The 18485-nt window shown below is 44.4% G+C and overlaps 3 protein-coding genes across 8 annotated transcripts in view; 2 read left to right on the top strand and 1 right to left on the bottom strand.

Moving 5' to 3' along the window:
* The window catches only part of RASSF4 (Ras association domain family member 4), a 31086-nt gene extending 29104 nt beyond the window's left edge, over positions 1-1982 (top strand). For all 5 annotated transcript variants that reach the window (XM_047701746.1, XM_047701747.1, XM_047701742.1 and 2 more), the window contains one exon: positions 494-1982. In XM_047701746.1, the coding sequence (XP_047557702.1) occupies positions 494-554 (61 nt within the window). In that variant the 3' untranslated portion in view covers positions 555-1982. The remainder of the gene's footprint in view (positions 1-493) is intronic.
* Positions 1983-4170: 2188 nt separating this feature from the next.
* On the bottom strand, positions 4171-6322 carry LOC125084388 (uncharacterized protein DKFZp434B061-like). Its single transcript, XM_047701621.1, has 3 exons — positions 6129-6322; positions 5416-6039; positions 4171-4519 (listed from the first exon to the last, which is right to left on the bottom strand). The coding sequence occupies exons 1-3, from the start codon at positions 6320-6322 to the stop codon at positions 4504-4506; spliced, it is 834 nt and encodes a 277-aa protein (XP_047557577.1). The 3' UTR covers positions 4171-4503.
* On the top strand, positions 5586-10724 carry ZNF22 (zinc finger protein 22). 2 transcript variants are annotated; one of them, XM_047701756.1, is made up of 2 exons: positions 5586-5710; positions 8157-10724. In XM_047701756.1, exon 2 carries the CDS (start codon positions 8242-8244, stop codon positions 8917-8919), a length of 678 nt encoding a protein of 225 aa, XP_047557712.1. In that variant the 5' UTR covers positions 5586-5710; positions 8157-8241; the 3' UTR covers positions 8920-10724. The 2 variants fall into 2 exon arrangements, with proteins under 2 accessions (XP_047557712.1, XP_047557713.1); XM_047701757.1 differs by lacking the exon at positions 5586-5710 and adding an exon at positions 5796-5816.
* Positions 10725-18485: the final 7761 nt, after the last annotated feature.

Raw genomic sequence — 18485 nt, 5'->3', positions numbered from 1 at the left:
GTCAGCAGAGACACCCGGACAGAGGGGATAGTCCACCATGCAGTCTGCTGTAAGTCTGGGAGCTAGAAGGGGATGTGGGGGTCACCTGGCTAGTGCAGTCAGAGCACAGAGAAGAAACCGAGGCCTGAGGTGCAGAAGGTTGCAGCACAGGTCACTGACGAGACTGGGCCTGAATGCAGGCTTCCTGATCCCCACTCTGCCACCCTGTCCCCTCCAGCACGCTCTGTCCTATAGTGGAGAATCTCTGGAATAGAAACAGTACATTCTGCCTTTGAAGCTTGCCAGCGTCTGCAGCCCTGTGTGCCTGCTCCTCTAAGCCGCCTGTTTGGCAGGGTGTGGGCCTGGCTCTTCTTCCCTGGCCTCAGCTGAGGAGAGATGGTGGCCGCTGAGCAGCCTCAGGTCTACTGAGGCTATCTGTGCGCTCCCTTGCTCTCTCCCCCTCTCCTTGTGTCCTCCTGTGTCAGTGAGTCCTCTTGGCTGTGTCTCCCTCCAGATTCCAAGCCCTGCGTCTGACGATGCTGCAGCGCCTGGAGCAGCTGGTGGAGGCCAAGTAGCCAGCTAGCAGAGGCCTCTCCTGAAGCCCCCCACAGCCAGTGCACCTGCATGCGGGTGGCCAGGCCCTGACTGAGGAATTTCAGCCCCTGTTCTTCTATGTGTCTGTCTGCCTGAGTGCCATGCGTCCCATGTCCTTGGCTCTTGGCTCCAAGCTGAGCACTCACGGGGCCCAGAGCCAGGCCTGAGGAGCCATGACCTTGCTCGGTGCAGTCTATGTCTGAGGCTTGCCTGGGCAGTACGCAGCCCTGAAGCTGGGGCACTGGCCACATGATGTGGCTGGATGGCATGGTCAGTCCTGTTCCTGCCACCCCTCTCTTGCTCAGGAGACTGGTATGTGATTGAGCCCGTGGGGTGTGTGCTCTGCTTTCCCAGTGCCTAGGCCCAGAGTTTCTGCCTGGCCATAAGCCCCTGACCTCTTCATCCAAGTGAACCATGAGATCCTTGTCTGCCTTCACCTCATGCTGCTGCTCAAGGCTCTGCTGGGAAAAGCAGGGGCTGCCAGCAGATAGGGAATGTGCTCTGCTTCTGACCTTCACTTCCCTGTGGCAATCCTGGTCTCCAAGACTTTGATGCCACCCTCTGAGCATTGCACAGCCTAGCACGCTGGCAGCAGAGCTCAGACCCTGGACAGGACCATGAGCATCCCATCCTCTCCGAATTACTGGCTTCTAACTTCTTCTTGGGACCAGAAGAATTCTTATAAGGAACTTGCTGCAGGAAACGAGGTGCTTTGATCCCATAAAGGAGGTGGCCCCCATGGCACTGGAAGGATGCCAGCCCTTGTGCAGCAGAGTCCAGGGCTCAGGCAGTGGCTCAGTAAGGCAATGCTCAGTCCCCATCACCGCTGTTCCGTGGATGCCTGCATGCCTCCTGCCCTTTCTGGGCTTATTCCTTCACTCTCTATACTTCCCATCAAAGGGGCACAATGAGGAGAAATGTCCATTTGAGGGGGAAGGGCTTTGAATTCCCTGGGGCCAGAACAATTTGGATTTGTCAGCTGATGGAGAATTTCTGGAATGAACTGGAAGCCCTTTGCAAAACTATGCAACAGTTTACATTGGTCATGTGAAGTGTTTGTCCAAAACAGATCAAGTTAAAGACCATATTCTTTTCCCACTGGGGCCTGTGGGTAGTGGATTTAAAGAAAAAAACTATGAAGTCTTCCAAATAAAAGAGACAGTCCAGCTCTGCTCCATGCACTGGCTCCTTCCTGGCTCCCGGAAAGAGCCAAGCGTGGGAGCAGCCACACTGTGTGGACTCACAGTTCCAGGTGAGCTTCCTGCCAGGACGTCCTGGGCCTAGCTCCTTCTTCAGGGAGACACACAGAAGTGCCCTAGGGAGACGCCCTGCCATATCTGTCTTCTCTGCTCTCCCTTCCTTTCCTGGTTTCCTAGGTGCTCAATAAAGGTGCGCTGTATTGAACTGAAGGAATTCGGACCAAGCCTTCTTTCTGCATATGTGTCTACCCTGACTCCAAGATCTAAGCTCTGAAACTTTGATCCTACAGTATGTGTGGCCAAATTTGGCAAAAGAGCCAAAGTTGAGCCACAGCCTGGTGCTCTGGACTCCAATGTGACTAATTCATTTCAGTGCATAGCCTGAGGACTAGTGTGGGGCCTGAGGACAAAGGCAGCCAAAGGGCGCAGAGGAAGAATCACTGGTGGGGGTCTGTGGGCAGCCTGGAGGGTGAGCAATAGAATCACCCTGATTCACAGAATCTCAGCATCAGGAGGACCATAGAAATCTTCTAGGCAGGGGCTCCGATGGGACGGCAGCAGTACCTCAGGGAGGGTAGAAAACAAATCAAACAGGCTTCTCCAGGCTGTTCTACTCCCCAACCCATAGTTGCAAACTCAGGTCTAGTTCAATTGCCAATCCACTATTCAGGAGTAATTGTGCCAGGCTCGTGCTCAGTTCAGGAGGGACAAAGACAGAGCCACGTTTCATCTCAGTAAGAGGTGTTTGGTGTTATCCTCAACTGGAGAAGCAGGCTGGATATCTAGGAGGGTCAGGGGACCAACAGACGATAGAGCTGGTGTAGGTCCCTGGAAGGAGGCCTGGAGGCTGAGCCCAGGTTGGGATAGGTGGCTTTCCAGCCTGAGAAACACTGCTGGCTTAGGAGCAGGACAGGGCCCTGCACATGGGAAGCCATCAGAGGCCCTCCAAAAGCACTTGCTGGTTTTGTTTTAGTTTTTCTCATTTTAGGACTTTTTTGGGGGGGGCAATCGTTATAATATTATTTAAGGCCTGCCTAGATAAGCACCACTTTTTAACTAGACATTATCAAAACATAGCTAAGAAAAATCACTAGCTAGTTGCACAGGAAAGGGAAAACTGCACACTTCTACAGTCATCCGAGGGGTTAGTTAGCCAATCCTTTTACCGACAGTGTGTTTGTTTTTCAAGGCAATTTGTAAAGCTGCTAACTCAGCTCACTGTGCCACCACCACTTGAGACTTTCTCTGCTAGCTCTGTGGCTTCCTGCTGGTTTATGTGGGAACTCTCTTTTCTTCTTTCCATAGAGCTTATGGTATTTCTCATGTGCTTCCTCACTAACTAGTATCTCAGACAACAAAAGTATCCAAAACCAAAGTACAGATTCCTATGAGTGAATGTCCTCTCCTAGAACAGGACTGTCTTCCCAGGTCAGGTCTCAGGAACCAGAGAAAATAATAAACACAGAATGAAATCAACAGGATTGCAAAAGAAGGACTGGACTCAGGCAAAACAGGGTGGTTTGCCCAGAACAAATCATCAGAAGGAACCAAAAAAACAGCTTGTTTTTCTCATGTGATAACCATATGCCACCTGCAGGAATGTTTACCAGAAAATGGATTAAAGGCCTTCCCACTGTCACAATAAAGCCATGTGTTCACCCAGGATACATCTGGTCCTTTAGTCCCAGGGAAACAAAGCACAAGGCTTATCAACCTTCTGACCAGGTGATTTGCCGAGGAGCCAGCAAAGCACAATGTGTACCCCCGTGGGCAGGAGGGAGGCACCCTGCAGCTGTGGAGAAGGAGCGGGATATCCTTCCCAGGTGCCCGCGTGGGCAGCAGCCCCCTGCCTCAGTCCCCCAACTATGATCAAGCAGGAAGTGCAGTCAGAGCCAAGCCGTTCTAAGTATAAAAACAGCACGTGTACACGTGCGGTATTTTGGCCCCACAAGCTGAGATTGCCTGGAAGAAAGCCAGCTGTTGACCTACCCCTGGACTCACAGCATGCAGGGTGGGGCTCTACTCCCTCCTGGCCATGCTTTTAATAGAGATGTTTTCTGCAAACCCAGGAATGGGAATCCCCAAAGTTTCCTTTCCCAGGGAAACCAAAGGAAACAGAAAGCAAAGTCTCGGGCTTGGTGGACAGAGCCATTGTCGGGGTCCCTTTGTGTGAGATGGACCAGGGCTGTTACTGCACTTGTGACCAGCCTCTCTTGTGGTCTTGCCAAATGCAGCAGTGCTCCCTGCTAAAACGGAGCTTTTCCACGTCATGTGTGTACACCCTTCTTAGAACGAGCTCTTCAAATACAACTAGGCTCAAGGGTACACTAGTCCCTGTGGGGTGGTTTCTCAGAGAAGCCTCAGCTTGGTGGAGGTTATAGCAGTGAAGGTGCTGAAAGCAGTTCAATTCAGTATATATTTGAAGACAGAGACACCAGAATTCAGAGTTGGATTGGGTTTGGATTTGGGGTGAAAAAAGACACAAAGTCAGATTTTTGGCCTGAGCAACTAGAAAGAAGGAGTTGCCATCAACTGCTGGGATGAAGACTGTTGAAGGAACAGGTTGGGTGAATGTCAGCAATTCCTCTGTAGTGCAGGTTAGGTTCAGGATGTCTGGCACACATGCAAATGGCAGCTGAGTAAACAATTGGATAATACTGTTTGCATCCCAGGGTCAGACTAGAGTTACCAAGTCAGGAGTCTTCAGGTAAACAGATGGTATTGGAAGCCATCAGACTGGAGCAGCTCTACAGGGGAATGAGGGCAGAGAAAGGAGGAGAGGTTAGATGACCTAGCCCCTGCCAGGCTGGTGGAGGAGGAGGAGCTTTTAAGAGAGGAGAACCAGGAGAGATCATTATTAAAGAGAAACGAGGGGTTATGCTGAAAATCAGGAGACTCTGGTGCCAAAAAGAGCCCTCCCAATCCTTGCTCTTCCACTTAACACGCTGTGGGAACTTGAGCAAACTTCTCTAAGACTCGGTTTCCTTATCTATAGAGTATGATCATTCCCATCCTCCAGAGGCTTTTTTGTTGTAATTAAGGTGTTAAGCCCAAAATGGAGTCATTTGCCCCCGCCCCTCACGGCCTCTGCCCATGGGAAAACAAACTTAGTTACAGTTTCAACCTATCCCAGGAATGTGGTCTTGTAACATTTGAAATTTCCTTAGGGGCATTATTGAGTTCATCCTCATGACAAAAACTGCCTTTCCTTCCCTCCCCACCAAAAATATAACAATTTTTTTTCTTTCGCTAATAACTCTTTTTTCCACCCTCCTTCCTATAAAAACCTTTCATTTTGTACAACTCCTTGGAACATCTCTACTTCCTAGATGGGATGCTACCCATTCACGAATTGCTTAGGAAAGCTAACTGAGATCTTAAAATTTACCTGAAACTCATATAACACTGTAAGTTAACTATACTGGAATTAAAAAAAAAAATCTTGACATTTACTTGGTTAAAAAACAACAACAACAACTACAACAACAACAAACCACCTTTTTAAAGCACGGGGGACCGTATCAGTAACAGTTTCGGCTCTCCAGAGTACCGCTTTATAATTAGTAAATGCTCAAAACTTATGGGCAGAATGAGGTCTAGGGGTTGGTCAGGCCGGTGCCGCCTTTCAAAAGCCCCCACTGACCGGGCTGCAGTCAGCCGGCTCCGGAGGCCACGGCGCGCACACAAAGGGACCCGGCCACAGGTCTCGCGCTCCTCAGGTCCTCGGGAGGACTTCGGCGGGGCGGGAAAAGGAAACAAACAGAAGGAAGCAAAGGGTTTCTTCTTTCCGGTGGGCCCAGCACCATAGAGGGTCGCCGCCGCCACGTTCCTAGAGCGGCCGCGCGGCGCCGACTGACGGCAAGGCCCGCACTTCCGGCGGCGCGAGGGGCGCCCAGCGAGCGAGCGAGCCAGGGTGGCGGCGGGTGGCCCGCTGCGCGGTGAGTGGGCTGGGGGCGCGCGGCCCGGTGCTCCGAGGCCGCTCGGGCGCCGCTTGGCAGCCGCCTGGCAGCCGCCTGGCGGCGCAGACCCGGGCCCGCTAGGAAGGTTCGGCGTCGGGCGGGGCCGAGGGCGGAGGGAGCTGGGCGGGTTCGGCCTGCGAGGAGCGGCCGGCGGAGGCCTGGGGAGGGCGGAGGCCTGCACGGGAGCGCCTGTGGGGCGGGCCACAGTCCCCACGACGGCTGTCGCCCGGCGCTTTTCAGGACTAAATTCTTGGATCGGATGCTGAGGTAGCACAGGGCTGTTAGGAGCGAGCCGCAGATACGGACTCCTTTACGCCTCTGACACCCCGAAGATGTCGCAGCTTTGTTGTCGTCCCAATTTTATGTAGGAGAAAGCAGGTCCATTCCGGGTGTGCGCGTTCGCACGACTGCAGCTCCATCGTTCAGGTTTACCTTAACATCCGCACCTGCGGAGGAATTATGCTGAGCACCGGTCTCGGCGTTGGACGTCAGTTCGGCCACCAAGAGGACAGGCTCTAGGATCAGGCTGCTAGGGGTTGGGGACCTGGCCAAAGTCGGCCTGCCTTTTCCTAGCTGTAAAATGGAAAGCATCGCATAAAGCTGCTATGAGAGTTAAAGGTTATAGAACAGTGTCTGGCGTACCACTAAGGCTACCTCTCAGTATGATTTCCTCACTGTAGTGTTCTAGGTGGGATTGCATAGTCTCAGAGTTTCCTACCAGATCTGACTTCTGTAGCATGAAAAAATAAATTTTTTTCAACGTGTACTTCCCATGATAGCTGTGTTTTGAACATCAACACTATGTACCTAACAAATGTCTCCTTGAAACAGATATTCTGTAAATAGGTAAATATTCTGTAATAGATACTCTGCAAATATTGGCCAAAGTTAATGAGTGGTGCTCCTTCGGTGATTGGTATTGTATGCAGTTTGCTCTGATACTTAACTGTAATTACAACACAGATAATTATTAAATATCCAAATAAAGTCCTCAGTACTACCAGGCCTGGAGTCTGAGTTACATAAAAAGATGAAGGAAAGGCCAGAACAATGATGTCATTTGTATTTTCAGTTATTTGTTTTATAAACTTTTATGCAAAGACTCGGTAATTATTCCCATTTTGAAGTCTGTTTCCTGACACAAGATGTGAAAAACAGTTTCAGTCATTTTATTACTTTCTCAACCTAGCTATCCCACTTTGTCACCTGTTTAGAGTTTATGACTTCTTTGTTTATGGCCGTTATTTTAAATAACCTTATAAATAAATAAATTATTTTATTTGAATTTTTGCAGCATTTGAGTATTTTAAAACTTCTGTTTTTGCATGTAAACTTATTTTCTTCCCCCTCCTTTTCTTGTGTTCTACTCACCACCCTTTGTTTCTACTCAGTTTCATTCTATTTTCCAGCAAAAATTCTTCTGATTTTTTTTTTTTTCTTCTCCAGAAACAATTACTTATTTCAAATTTTCAAAGTATTGTCCTCTTTCTTGGGTCATTAGAATCTAAGGGGAAAAAAAAAAACAAAACCAATAAGGCATCTTTTTTTTTTTTTTTACGTTTTTCTCATCCAGTATTACTGAATTGACTCATGGAAACTTGCCATTCCTTATAGGGTAGTCGTACTTTCAAAACAGTGCTACAGAGTTAGAGCCAAGTCGTATTCATGCTGTGACAGTAGGATGGTGAAGCAAGAAAGGATAAACAAAATTAATTTAATAAAGTAGTATGATTTGTCATCTCTTTCTAATTTGGATGCTTTAAATAGTCACCAGTAAGTAAGCAAGTAGAATTTTAACATGGAAGTAAATATTCTAATCCCCAAATTTTGATCGTCTTTCAGAGTTATTTCTTACGGTATTATGGGGTCTCCACCTTTTAATCCTTCAGTTATATACTCATTTGATAATGCCTAATGAGAATTTTTTTTTTTTAAAGATTTTATTTATTTATCTGACACAGAGAGAGAGAGAGATCACAAGCAGGCAGAGAGGCAGGCAGAGAGGAAGGGAAGCAGGCTCCCTGCTGAGCAGAGAGCCGGATGCGGGGCCTGATCCCAGGTCCCTGAGACCATGACCTGAGCTGAAGGCAGAGGCTTAACCCGCTGAGCCACCCAGGTGCCCCTGCCTAATGAAAATTTATAGTTCCCATTTATCACTTCTATTCTGTCCCAACAGACAAAAACTCCATAGGTAAATTTGGTCAAAATTTGGGGATATTTATTAAATTGAAACCCTGGGAATTATTAGAATTATTTTGCAAGTATTTCCTCCACAGAATTGTTTTTGTTTTCATATGTATCAGATACATTTTTAATTTACACAGGGATGCAGTTTCTGTGGGTTGAAGGTTGAATAATTGGGTTCAGGTTGAATAACAACAATAAAGAGTGATCTACTTTGGCTTTTTTTTTTTCTTCTACACAGAAAATTGAGCTACATAGCTCTAGGAAGTGAAACTTCAGCTCAGAAGGAGAGAGCAGACTCTTAAGAATATATTTGGCTCATCACCATGCGGTTAGGAAAACCAAAGGGAAGTATTTCTCGGAGCTCGAGCCAAGGAAAAGCCTATGAAAACTCACGCAAAACAGGCCGGCAGCGGCAAAGATGGGGAATGACCGTTCGATTTGACTCAAGCTTGAGTAGACTGAGAAGAAGCCTGGATGAGAAACCTTATAAATGTACTGAATGTGAAAAGAGTTTCAGTCAGAGCTCAACTCTTTTTCAACACCAAAAGATTCATACTGGAAAGAAATCCCATAAATGTGCCGATTGTGGGAAAAGTTTCTTTCAGAGCTCTAACCTCATTCAGCATCGGCGGATCCATACCGGGGAAAAACCCTATAAATGTGATGAGTGTGGAGAAAGGTTTAAACAGAGCTCAAATCTCATTCAGCACCAGAGAATTCATACTGGAGAAAAACCCTATCAGTGTGATGAGTGTGGCCGATGTTTCAGCCAGAGTTCCCACCTTATTCAGCATCAGAGAACCCACACAGGGGAGAAGCCCTACCAGTGCAGTGAATGTGGCAAATGCTTCAGCCAGAGCTCTCATCTTAGGCAGCACATGAAGGTGCACAAAGAAGAGAAACCTCGTAAAACCCGGGGCAAAAATATTAGATCAAAAACTCACTTAGTGTCATCCTGGAAAGCTGGTACAGGTAGGAAGTCAGTGGCTGGTCTCCGCTAAGGAAAGGGTGCTACTTCAGCCTTTAAAAATAAATAAATAAATAAATAAAAGCTCTCTCTTTTAGAACTGGAGATATTTTGTAATAGAGCTCTTAAATACTATATCCTTTCCTAGCATGGAGACATTGTAATGACATTGGGCTGAAAGAAACAATGAGTCCAACTGTTCTCATCTTTTTTTTTTTTTTAAATGTAACTTGGAGTACAAAAAACTGAAACTATGTTTTAAGAGAATATAAGATCCTTGACCTCATGTGATATTGCTTCCTGCATCATTTTGACAAAAACAACCATGTTTTGATGATATAAGTAAAAGTATAGGTATTCTGATGACTCCTCAGCTTTAGGACTTTCTGTGGAAGGAGTAGTTAAAAGGGAGAAGAAGTTAATCCCATTAGGTCGGAGGTTCTGCAACCGATGAGGAGATTTTATGTTTGTAAAGTTTTGTAGTATATTAACCACTGGTTTGTAAGTATGACTCAAGACTCAACATATTAACATGTATTCACGTTCACAGATTTTTAATCAACAAAGCCCATCCCTCTGTTGGCTTTTTGTTTTTGTTTCGTTTTGTTGCCCCTTCTGCTAATGGACAGTTATTAATTAAAGGAATTGAATTTCCCTCTTTTCACTAAATTCTTAGAGATATTCTAGAAGCCAAAGTGAGAGTTGAATTAGACTGCCAGTCTACTCTTAGAAGCACAGTTCTTTGAAGTGGTGTTAGACTGTCTCTTGTTTTCCAGAAGTTGGGGTGGACTTACGTTGATCCATCCCCATGCCTTTGTCTTTTGACATTCTCTTATGCTCTGACAAACTGAGCTAGTCTTTTAGATCTACATGAATAAATAATTAAACCATATACCAACACACCTCAACTTGTTAATTAGAAATCTACAATTTACACTTCCCTGCTTTCCCCTTTGAGAGTTTTAGGTAACACTGGTTATCTTAAACAAATGTTTAAGCTGGTAGCGAAAGTCATTTAATTCAAGTGTTGGTGCATTTGTAGCTCCATGTGTAGATTTTGAAATGTAAGCTAACTTTCTCTGAGTTAATAGGAATTATTTTTGGAGTCTAGCATACATGTTTCTTCACTTTCATCAGAACAGTGCCAAGTGTCAGACTTTCTTATCAGCCTTCAGCTCAGGTTTTAATTTCTATTGAATGCTAACATTCTGATTTTTTTTTTGTATCTTTTATAATCATACCAGTTCCTGCTGTATTAATGACAGTTATCCATGAAAATAAAACAAAATGGAATATTTTGCATACTACTATCCTCTGTTTATTTTGCTCCTGGGAAATGGTTTTAATGATATAGACAACCCCTAAAATCACAGCTTTTGGAAGAATCATTTGATTTGCCTATTTTTTTATTTCCTCAAGCTTGAACTTTGCCTGCCTTCTGGCCTTGCATTTGAGTGCAAGTCATAGAAGATAGTCTCGCTGACAACAGTTCCATCCAAAATAATATCCACAAAGTGTTTTGTGAGTATGAGGTGATTGCAGTTATCTTTTATGAAAGGCTTGATCTTTGACCACTTTCCAAGTGTCCTATTAATCACAAGCAAGTCACTTTGTAGCAAGGGCATGGCTGTAGGGCCATTTTGAGGTTCTATCATCAGTTTTATAGAAGTTTTGTGTCTGGAGTAGTTCTGACTGAGACCAGCACCACTTGAAGAATTTGCCAATTTTGACAGCATCCTGCAACAGAAAGACCTCTGTATATTGTTAGATTTTGTAATTTTATACTTTTAACCCAGAATGACTTAAGTGTTCTATAAAGTAAAGCAAATACTCCAGATTTTTATGTATTCCCAATTTGTGGTATGCATTTCTTCTTCAGAGGCCTAAAACTAGAAGCCAATAGGTAACTTGGTAGCCTTCTGTGGTAACTAATGCACTGTAGCAGCCTTCATCTCCTTTAATGAGCATATTAACAAAGGAAATACCTCAACTCTTTTAAGTCAAAGAATTAAAAGATGTGTTCTGCTACTGGAAATTGAGTTACAGGAGAATGTGAATCTGAGAGGCACTGCCTCTGAGTACAGTCTCCTTTGAAAATATGCTGCCCCTCAGTATTCTGCTAAATTTCCAGCATTGCTCAGGTTTACTAAACTGAATCCTTTTATTCCACTGACAGGCTTCTTAGGCAATCTCTGGATTGGGATTTACTTGGGAAGGAAAAAGAGCTCCAAGGTTTCTGTTTTTTGGGTTTTGTTGTTGTTGTTGTTGTTGTTATTTTTTGGTTTTGTTTTTAAGTATTGCTGAAATCTCATTAATTCTACACTAATGAGTGAGGGGCGTTGTTAAATATCTTTGCCTGCCACATTCATTCAGTCATTTCGTAAGTATGGTAGAGATAAAACTGATCAAGGCGGCCTTAGTTTAAGGAACTTGGTTAAATGAGTAGTCAAGTAGAGGAACAAGAAACTCGGAAAGCAAGCACTTTGGACCTCTGCCCAGTGGTTCTCAATTTCAGGGTGCCTCAGCATCACCCAGAGGGCTTCTGAACACATTTCTGGGCCCGTTCCCAGAATTGCTGATTCATCAGGTCTGGTCTATAGCCAGATAATTTATCTTTCTAACAGGTTCCTAGGTGATGCTGATATGCTGGTCCACTTGAGAACTGCTGCTATAACCCACCACTGGAGGTGTGATGTACTTGCATAAAATAGTGTCTATGTCAGATATATGGTACTTGTTCCTTGGTAAGGGTGGGCAGGATTTAATGAGGAAGACAGCCCTGGGGTCAGCCTACTTAGGTTTACATCTTAATTACCTCACAACTGGGCAATTTGAATAATTGCTCTTGGGTAAATTGGAGAAGGTACGGTAGTTGAGTTGTAGAGGAAATTAAATGAACTAATGCAGGTAGAGAGCTTAGCATGGAGCCTGGGGCATTGTTTAGAATTCACTGATTAGCTTATTAGGTTGCCAGAGGCAGAGAAGCTATTATATGGAATCAAAAATTGTCAGTGACAAAAGTATTACTCCCAACTTGGTCCTTTTAGATACAAGTATTACAATGTATTACAAGTATTACAAATGACCAGTGAAAGGGATGATTAGTTTTGCTTTTAAATAATGAGGGAATTGACTCTTCCCATTACTTTTTTGCTTATATAGCTGCACATGCCCTCATTATTAGTTCTATAATTCTTAGATCATAAAAGGGATGACATTTATTAGGTTAAGGAATGAAAACCCAAAGGCTGTGGAGGCCAGGCAGCTAAGCCAGAGAGATGCGAGCTGTAAACTGCAAGGCATGTGCTCCTCTGAAAGATAACCTGACTCCATTTCAGCCACTTGTTGCCATGCAGAGATTCAGGCCCAGGCATACCAGCTCCTAATTTTCCAAGAGACACCAAAATTCCAGGTTTTAAGTCACAACCTTTCCAGCTTGCCACACGTGGACTAGAGTTTTAAGGATGTAAAACCTCTGTGTATGGCGGGGTGAGGGAGCAAGGAGGGGAGAGGCAGAGCTACATGATGGAGTGGAAGCTTTGAAGCAGAGAAGAATGCTCAGGGAAGAGCAAGTAGCTGCTTTATTGACAGTCCAGTTTCATCCAAGAAATGTGGGCTGGAATGGGCCTCTGGGAGAGACTTAAATATCAGCTTAGGAGTAAAACAGTTTCTTAAGATGTGTTGCATAAAGGTTTTTAGGGCATGGGTTGGAAGGCAATCATCCCATGAAACAGAACCATGTTGCTAGAAGAAAAACTCCCCCAGAAGAGACCCACTTGGCTAATTGGACCTATAGAGCTTCACTTCCTGCCTTGGGCCTAAAGTCTCATCTTGCATTCTGTGCTTCACACTGAGTGACAGCATCTCCAAACTGCTTTGTAACTCTCTTTATCCTGTTTTGACCATTACCTACTCTGAGAGGCCTCTAAGAAGTCAGCCTTGAATCTTCCCTAGATGCTCTTCCTTTAAACTGAATTATAACGATCTATGTTTCAGTCTCTCATTCTTCCTCTCTCCTACTAGACTGTGAGCTCCTGGCTTATAGTATTCATTCAAGTCCAAGTTTTAATGAAGAATGGCCAAGGGGGAAGTACAGAAAGAAGGTTAAAGAAAGACGTAAGGAGTTAGCTCTGGGGAGTTTCTAGCCTGGCTGTCAACTACTGTATTTACCTAGCTGGAGAGTCCCACCTAGAACTTTTCTTCCCCCGTCTGACATCCTATCCCTCTTCTTCAATCTTTCTGTTCTCTTGGAGGTCATTACTCATTGCATAATTTATTCTTTAGCCATGCACGGGGTACACACATTTGTTGAGTGAGTAAATGAATGAATGAAAGAACAAATGTATAAAATGGCATCGACCTTTAAAGAATCAGAGATTCTTATGGTCTGACAGGACCTGGAAGGCCACTTGCCTCACCTGCTCTTAAATTGGATGATTATTTTTTAATGACCCAATTATCTTATGTTCTTTGAATTATAAAATACACATCACAGAGTCTATATCATTTTAAACAACTGTCATTTCCAACTTTTAAATGAGCCAATATTGTGTTTTTCACCTGAAAGCCAGATCTAGAGCATTTTAAGGACTTTGTGACTTTAAAACACACACACACACACACACACACACACACGTTTTCTTAGTATCGGTTTTGCGGCCCAGCATTACCACACCCTCCAAAATTGGAAAGTCTGGAAAGTTTTTGGAAGAGATTTTAAGTTGCTAATTTGGAGAGAATGTTTTTTAGATGATTTGAGACGTAGAGATGTGGGGCAAGGAGATCACTTGCTGTCACTGAGAGTTAAGAGGACTCAGAATAGTCCACGTGGGAAGAAATTAAAGTGGGATGCTCCCTGTATCTCTTCCTCTTATAAAGATAGTAGTCTTATTGGATTAGGGTGTCACCCTTACGACTTCATTTAACCTTAATTCCCTCCTTAAAAGCCCTGTCTATTAATACATTCACATTGGGGGTTAGGGCTTCAACATAATGAATTTTGGGGGGACACAGTTCAGTTCACAACAGATATTATTCCCATTGTCTGGATAAAGAAACAGACTAAGAGAGTTCAAGTAACTTACTCAAGGTCAAACAGATCAAAAAGATCCATGGCCTTTTGGTTGTCTCTTTTAAAAATCTTGTAACCCCATCCTAGATCATGTGAGATGAATGCATCTTTATGGCTATCAAAAATAAAAGTAACAGTCCTAACCCCCTTGACCTCAGAGAGGAGACTTGCCAGAATAGAATGACAGAATGAGTGTTGATTCTACTACACACAGCCTCCATCTCTTCTGGCTCCATGCCTGGCTCTATCTTAGTTGTGTAGACACCCATAAATTCAGATTTATTTGCCCCTTGAGAACCAAAGGAATCTAAACCTAGGTTGTTTTACATGTAGACCTCAGTGTTCAACACTGCTGTCCAAGGACAATTTTACAAGTCTTGACCTATGGTTTTTCCTGAAGACTTGATAAAAAAAATAAAAAATGGTGGTCTGGGGAGAGGCAAAGGGCTGCCCTCTATCTGCTCAGAGCATTGTGAGATCATCTGTAGCAAAGTATTTCAGTGGGACCTAAGGTCTAATCAATCAGGTCTGGCCTCACTCTTCGCTGTAGACGAAGCATTTACTCTGGAAGTGAGCAAAAAACAAAATGTCATTGCTGCCCTCTGTTGGCTGGGTCTCCTCATAGGCCAACAGGAAACCAGCCAGCAGAGGGACAGGATTACAAATACCAGTCCTCTTTCCTCATTTCATTCAATGAGCCTTCCCTTGTTTTCTCTAATGTTGAAAGCTGTATAGTTTATCAATGTAAGCTAAAGCCTGTATGCCATGTAAAGTGTTCCAGAACAAAGGGGACAAGGGTGAGTATTATTTACAAGCTCTCAGATATGGAAACAACCCAAGTGTTCAGGGATAGGCTTATTTTTCATGATGTCCTCATGGCTTTTTGTTTGAGCTATAGAAGGACCACATGTCATTTGCAGGGGTCTGCTTGTCTCGCTTTGTACAGGTCCCAGAAACATGTTTAGTAAGTGCTCTCAAGGAGATTGTCACCACGGATGCAAATCAGCAGATTAAATCCCTAGGCTCAGAAGTATCTCCACCCAATGAAGACACCACATGGGGAAAGGAAATGGAAAGTGCTCAGTCACCAAAGTTTTCATTGTTCTAGGACACTGGGATTCTTGTAGTTTATAGAACTGTCACTGCATGGCAGCAAAGGAGATATAATGGAAACCGGACTGTAGTTGATCCACATTCAACTTGTATTTTCCTTTGAAAATACCATACTCAAAATGTTGAAAACTTGGGGCCAGTCTCTACAGCCAGCTGGGATTCAGTAAAATGTCTTTGGGAATGCAAGCAGAATTTTAAAAATTAAGCACATTGCATCCAAATTACCTGATTGTCATTCCATTTCTATAGTAACTTAAATATTAAGTAACTTCTAAGGCACAGAGGGATAAGTAAATCCCTTTCTTATCCTAGTAGAAGAGGAAAAGAGTTCATCTGAAGTGTTGGCTGAGCAAATCCCAGCTGCTTTCTCTGCTCCCATCTGCCTCTGCTCCCCTTGAAAGATCTGCATGTGCTTGTTTTCCCCCTTTCCTTACCTGCCATCCTCCACTCAGTCATCTTGCTTTCATCTGCCCCTCTACTCAGAAACACTCTTTTCAAGGATTCTCCATGAAAACTTGTGCAGCACAGGCCACTGAAAGGAAGGTTCAAAAGCAAGACCCCATGGAGGAATGGAATGCAGTTGCAGAGACTGACGCCAGAGCCTGAGAGCTGGGAGAGCAGTTTGCTTGCCTGAGGTTGAACTTCTTCTGCGCATGTGCATGCACTATGCTTATAATTAAAATATAAACGTAAAGCCAATTACATTCCTGTAGCAGGACAGCGACTAGAATAGTGGGGAAACAGGAGAGGAGGTCCCAGAGCAATGCCTAGTGCTTTGTCACCTCCTCCTGGTGGGCGAGAAGTCCTAAGTAGCACTGCATTTCATAAACTCACCATCTCATCTGGTACTGACTCTTCTAATCCTTTTCCTGGTGCTGTTCTCTCTCCCACTTCCCAAAGTCCAGATGATATCATAGAGCCCATGTATGGGAACATCTTCGTGTTCGTGGTTGGGTGCACCTAGGGTGAGGTGGAGGGGAAGAAGGGTGTTGAATGTGAGAGGTAGTGTGTATAACAGAAATATCTCTGAGTTAGAGTGATTAGTCGTGAGTTCCAGATCCAGCTCTGCTGTGGAATATCCATGTGCCCTCAGGCAATTCATTTCTCTCCTGTTTCCTTAGATAAAAAATACGTATTTGTATATTCTTATATATGTGTGTGTGTGTGTGTGTGTGTGTGTGTGTGTGTGTGTGTGTGTGTATACACACAAAACCCTTTTACTAACATATAATTAGGGGAAAAATTCCTTATATTAATATTCTGATACTTACTGAAATAAAACATTTGTTTTCATCCTATTACACTCATCTGTTTTGACATAACAATTACTGTTTTATCACATCATATCAACTGTTTTAAATATTTTATTAACTCAGAGCCTTTCACTGGCTTAACTTGTTCTAATTCATTGTAATTATTATTCTGATTTTTTCATCCTCCCTAGTGGGAGCCCCTCCCCCGACATTGGGAAAGCATCCTGACCTTATGTTATCAGTGAGTCCAGACCCACTGTGATTTTTTTTTTTTTCTGAACCATGAAATCAGCTTTCTCTGAGGGATCTTTGCTCCTCTTACTGAGAAATAATACTGGGGATAAAATCTGGTTACTGTGGTGCACATGAATCACAAAGATGGAAAAGACATGCCTTTTTTTTTTTTTTAAGATTTTATGTATTTATTTGACAGACAAGAGATCACAAATAGGCAGAGAGGCAGGCAGAGGGAAAGAGAAGGAAGCAGGCTCCCCACCGAGCAGAGAGCCCGATGCGAGCCTCGATCCCAGGACCCTGAGATCATGACCTGAGCCAAAGGCCAAGGCTTAACCCACTGAGCCACCCAGGCACCCAAGACATACCTTTTAAGGCTGTGTGTCCCTTTGGCCAAAAAAGTTAGGTAGCCACGGCCTGCTCAACATATATTAGGAGGTTTTATCTGCCTCTGTATCTTTCCACTACATAGACATCAAGCTGCTGCTCGCCTCCGATGTAACTCTGAAAGTGCAGTCAGTGCTCCACTTTTTATCTGTTAGTCAGCCAACACTGATGAGCACTAGGGGGAGAGTTCCCTGGGCCATAGCCCCTGCTTAGGAGCTTTCTGCGCAGTAGAAGAGTCAACCATGAAATGTACTGCATAGGATGGGGTTGTGTGCAGAGACCTGCGCTGGCTCCAGCAGGCACTGTGGGGGAGATGGGGGGACCACCGGGGTTGGCGGGCCAGGAAGGATTTGCCAGTAGAGTGGGAGAGGAATGGAGGAGGAGAAGGCATGTCCATATGGAAACGTGTGAAGGCAGAGGAGTAAAGGAACACGGAATATTCAGGGGTTGTGCATAGCCCAGCTCGGCTGCTGCTGAGAGTGTATGCTGGGGAGTAGAGGAGATGAGGATAGGGAGGTAGGGAGGGTACACGGAGAGGCTTGAATGCCTAGCTAAGAAGTGTGGCCTGATGTCTGGAATGCAGTATGGTACCATCAGAGGGGTGTAAGTAGGGACAAGGCAGAACTAACTTTGCATTTTGATGGACTTTTTCTGGCAGCCGCATAGAAGAATATCTTAAGGATGTAGCCTGATGTATGTTTCAGGTTCTTTTCAATTTCCTCTCCTTATCTACTTTCGGATGCTGAGCCTGTGTTATTCCAAATGATACCACTTGACAATCCTAAATTCTTTTACTCCCTTTCTGAGATTGAAGGGAAATTGATCTGTTTATGCCTTTCCTTTCTGGATCTAGACTTTTAACCCTTCAAAGCCCCATAGTTAAGGCAAAGTTTATTTATTGAAGTGCTCTCTTACCTTCTAGCAATATTATCATGATAATTAACATCTCACCTGATTTCAGAAATGATTTATGGTAGTTTTCAAAAATCTGCAGCATCAACAACATCAAGAGGACTGTTGTGCTACATAGCACGCTCTAGTGGCTTCCAGCAACATTCCACTGACATTTTCATGTACAAACCACTAAGAATAAAAACCCACAGTCTCACTAGAATCTGAGAATGACAGACAAGCTCCTGGCTAGCAAATAATGCTAGATTAAGGAAACTACAGCACAGGCTTCCTTTCATAGAAAGCTCAGGCTTTGATTGATGGAACAGAAACTACCTAAAAGGGCAGGAAGACACTGATCCTGTGTGAGTTTCCCAGGGCTGCTGTAACAAAGTACCACACTAGGTGACTTTCAACGACGAACTAGATTTATTCACATTTCTGGAGGCTAGCCGTCTGAAATTAAGAGGTAGACAGGGCCATGCTCTTGCTCAGAGGGCTCTAGGGTGACAATCTTCTCCATGCCTTCCTCTTAGCTTCCAGTGTTGCTAGTCATCCTTGGTGCTCCTTAGTATCACCCCAAACTCTGTCTCTACCTTCACATGGCCTTCTCCCTTTTCTATTTGTATCTGTGTCTCTTCTCTTCTTGTA

This window comes from Lutra lutra, chromosome 14, assembly GCF_902655055.1.
Source record: "Lutra lutra chromosome 14, mLutLut1.2, whole genome shotgun sequence".
Lineage (NCBI taxonomy): Eukaryota > Metazoa > Chordata > Mammalia > Carnivora > Mustelidae > Lutra > Lutra lutra.
This window is presented reverse-complemented; position numbering and strand designations above follow the sequence as displayed.

Coding starts and splice junctions, on each gene's coding strand:
- LOC125084388 (XM_047701621.1), bottom strand. CDS start 6,322: ATGCTTTCCATTTTACAGCTAGGAAAAGGCAGGCCGACTTTGGCCAGG. Junction 6,040..6,128: donor GGAGCTGCAGTCGTGCGAAC/GCGCACACCCGG, acceptor AGAGGCGTAAAG/GAGTCCGTATCTGCGGCTCG.
- ZNF22 (XM_047701756.1), top strand. CDS start 8,242: ATGCGGTTAGGAAAACCAAAGGGAAGTATTTCTCGGAGCTCGAGCCAA.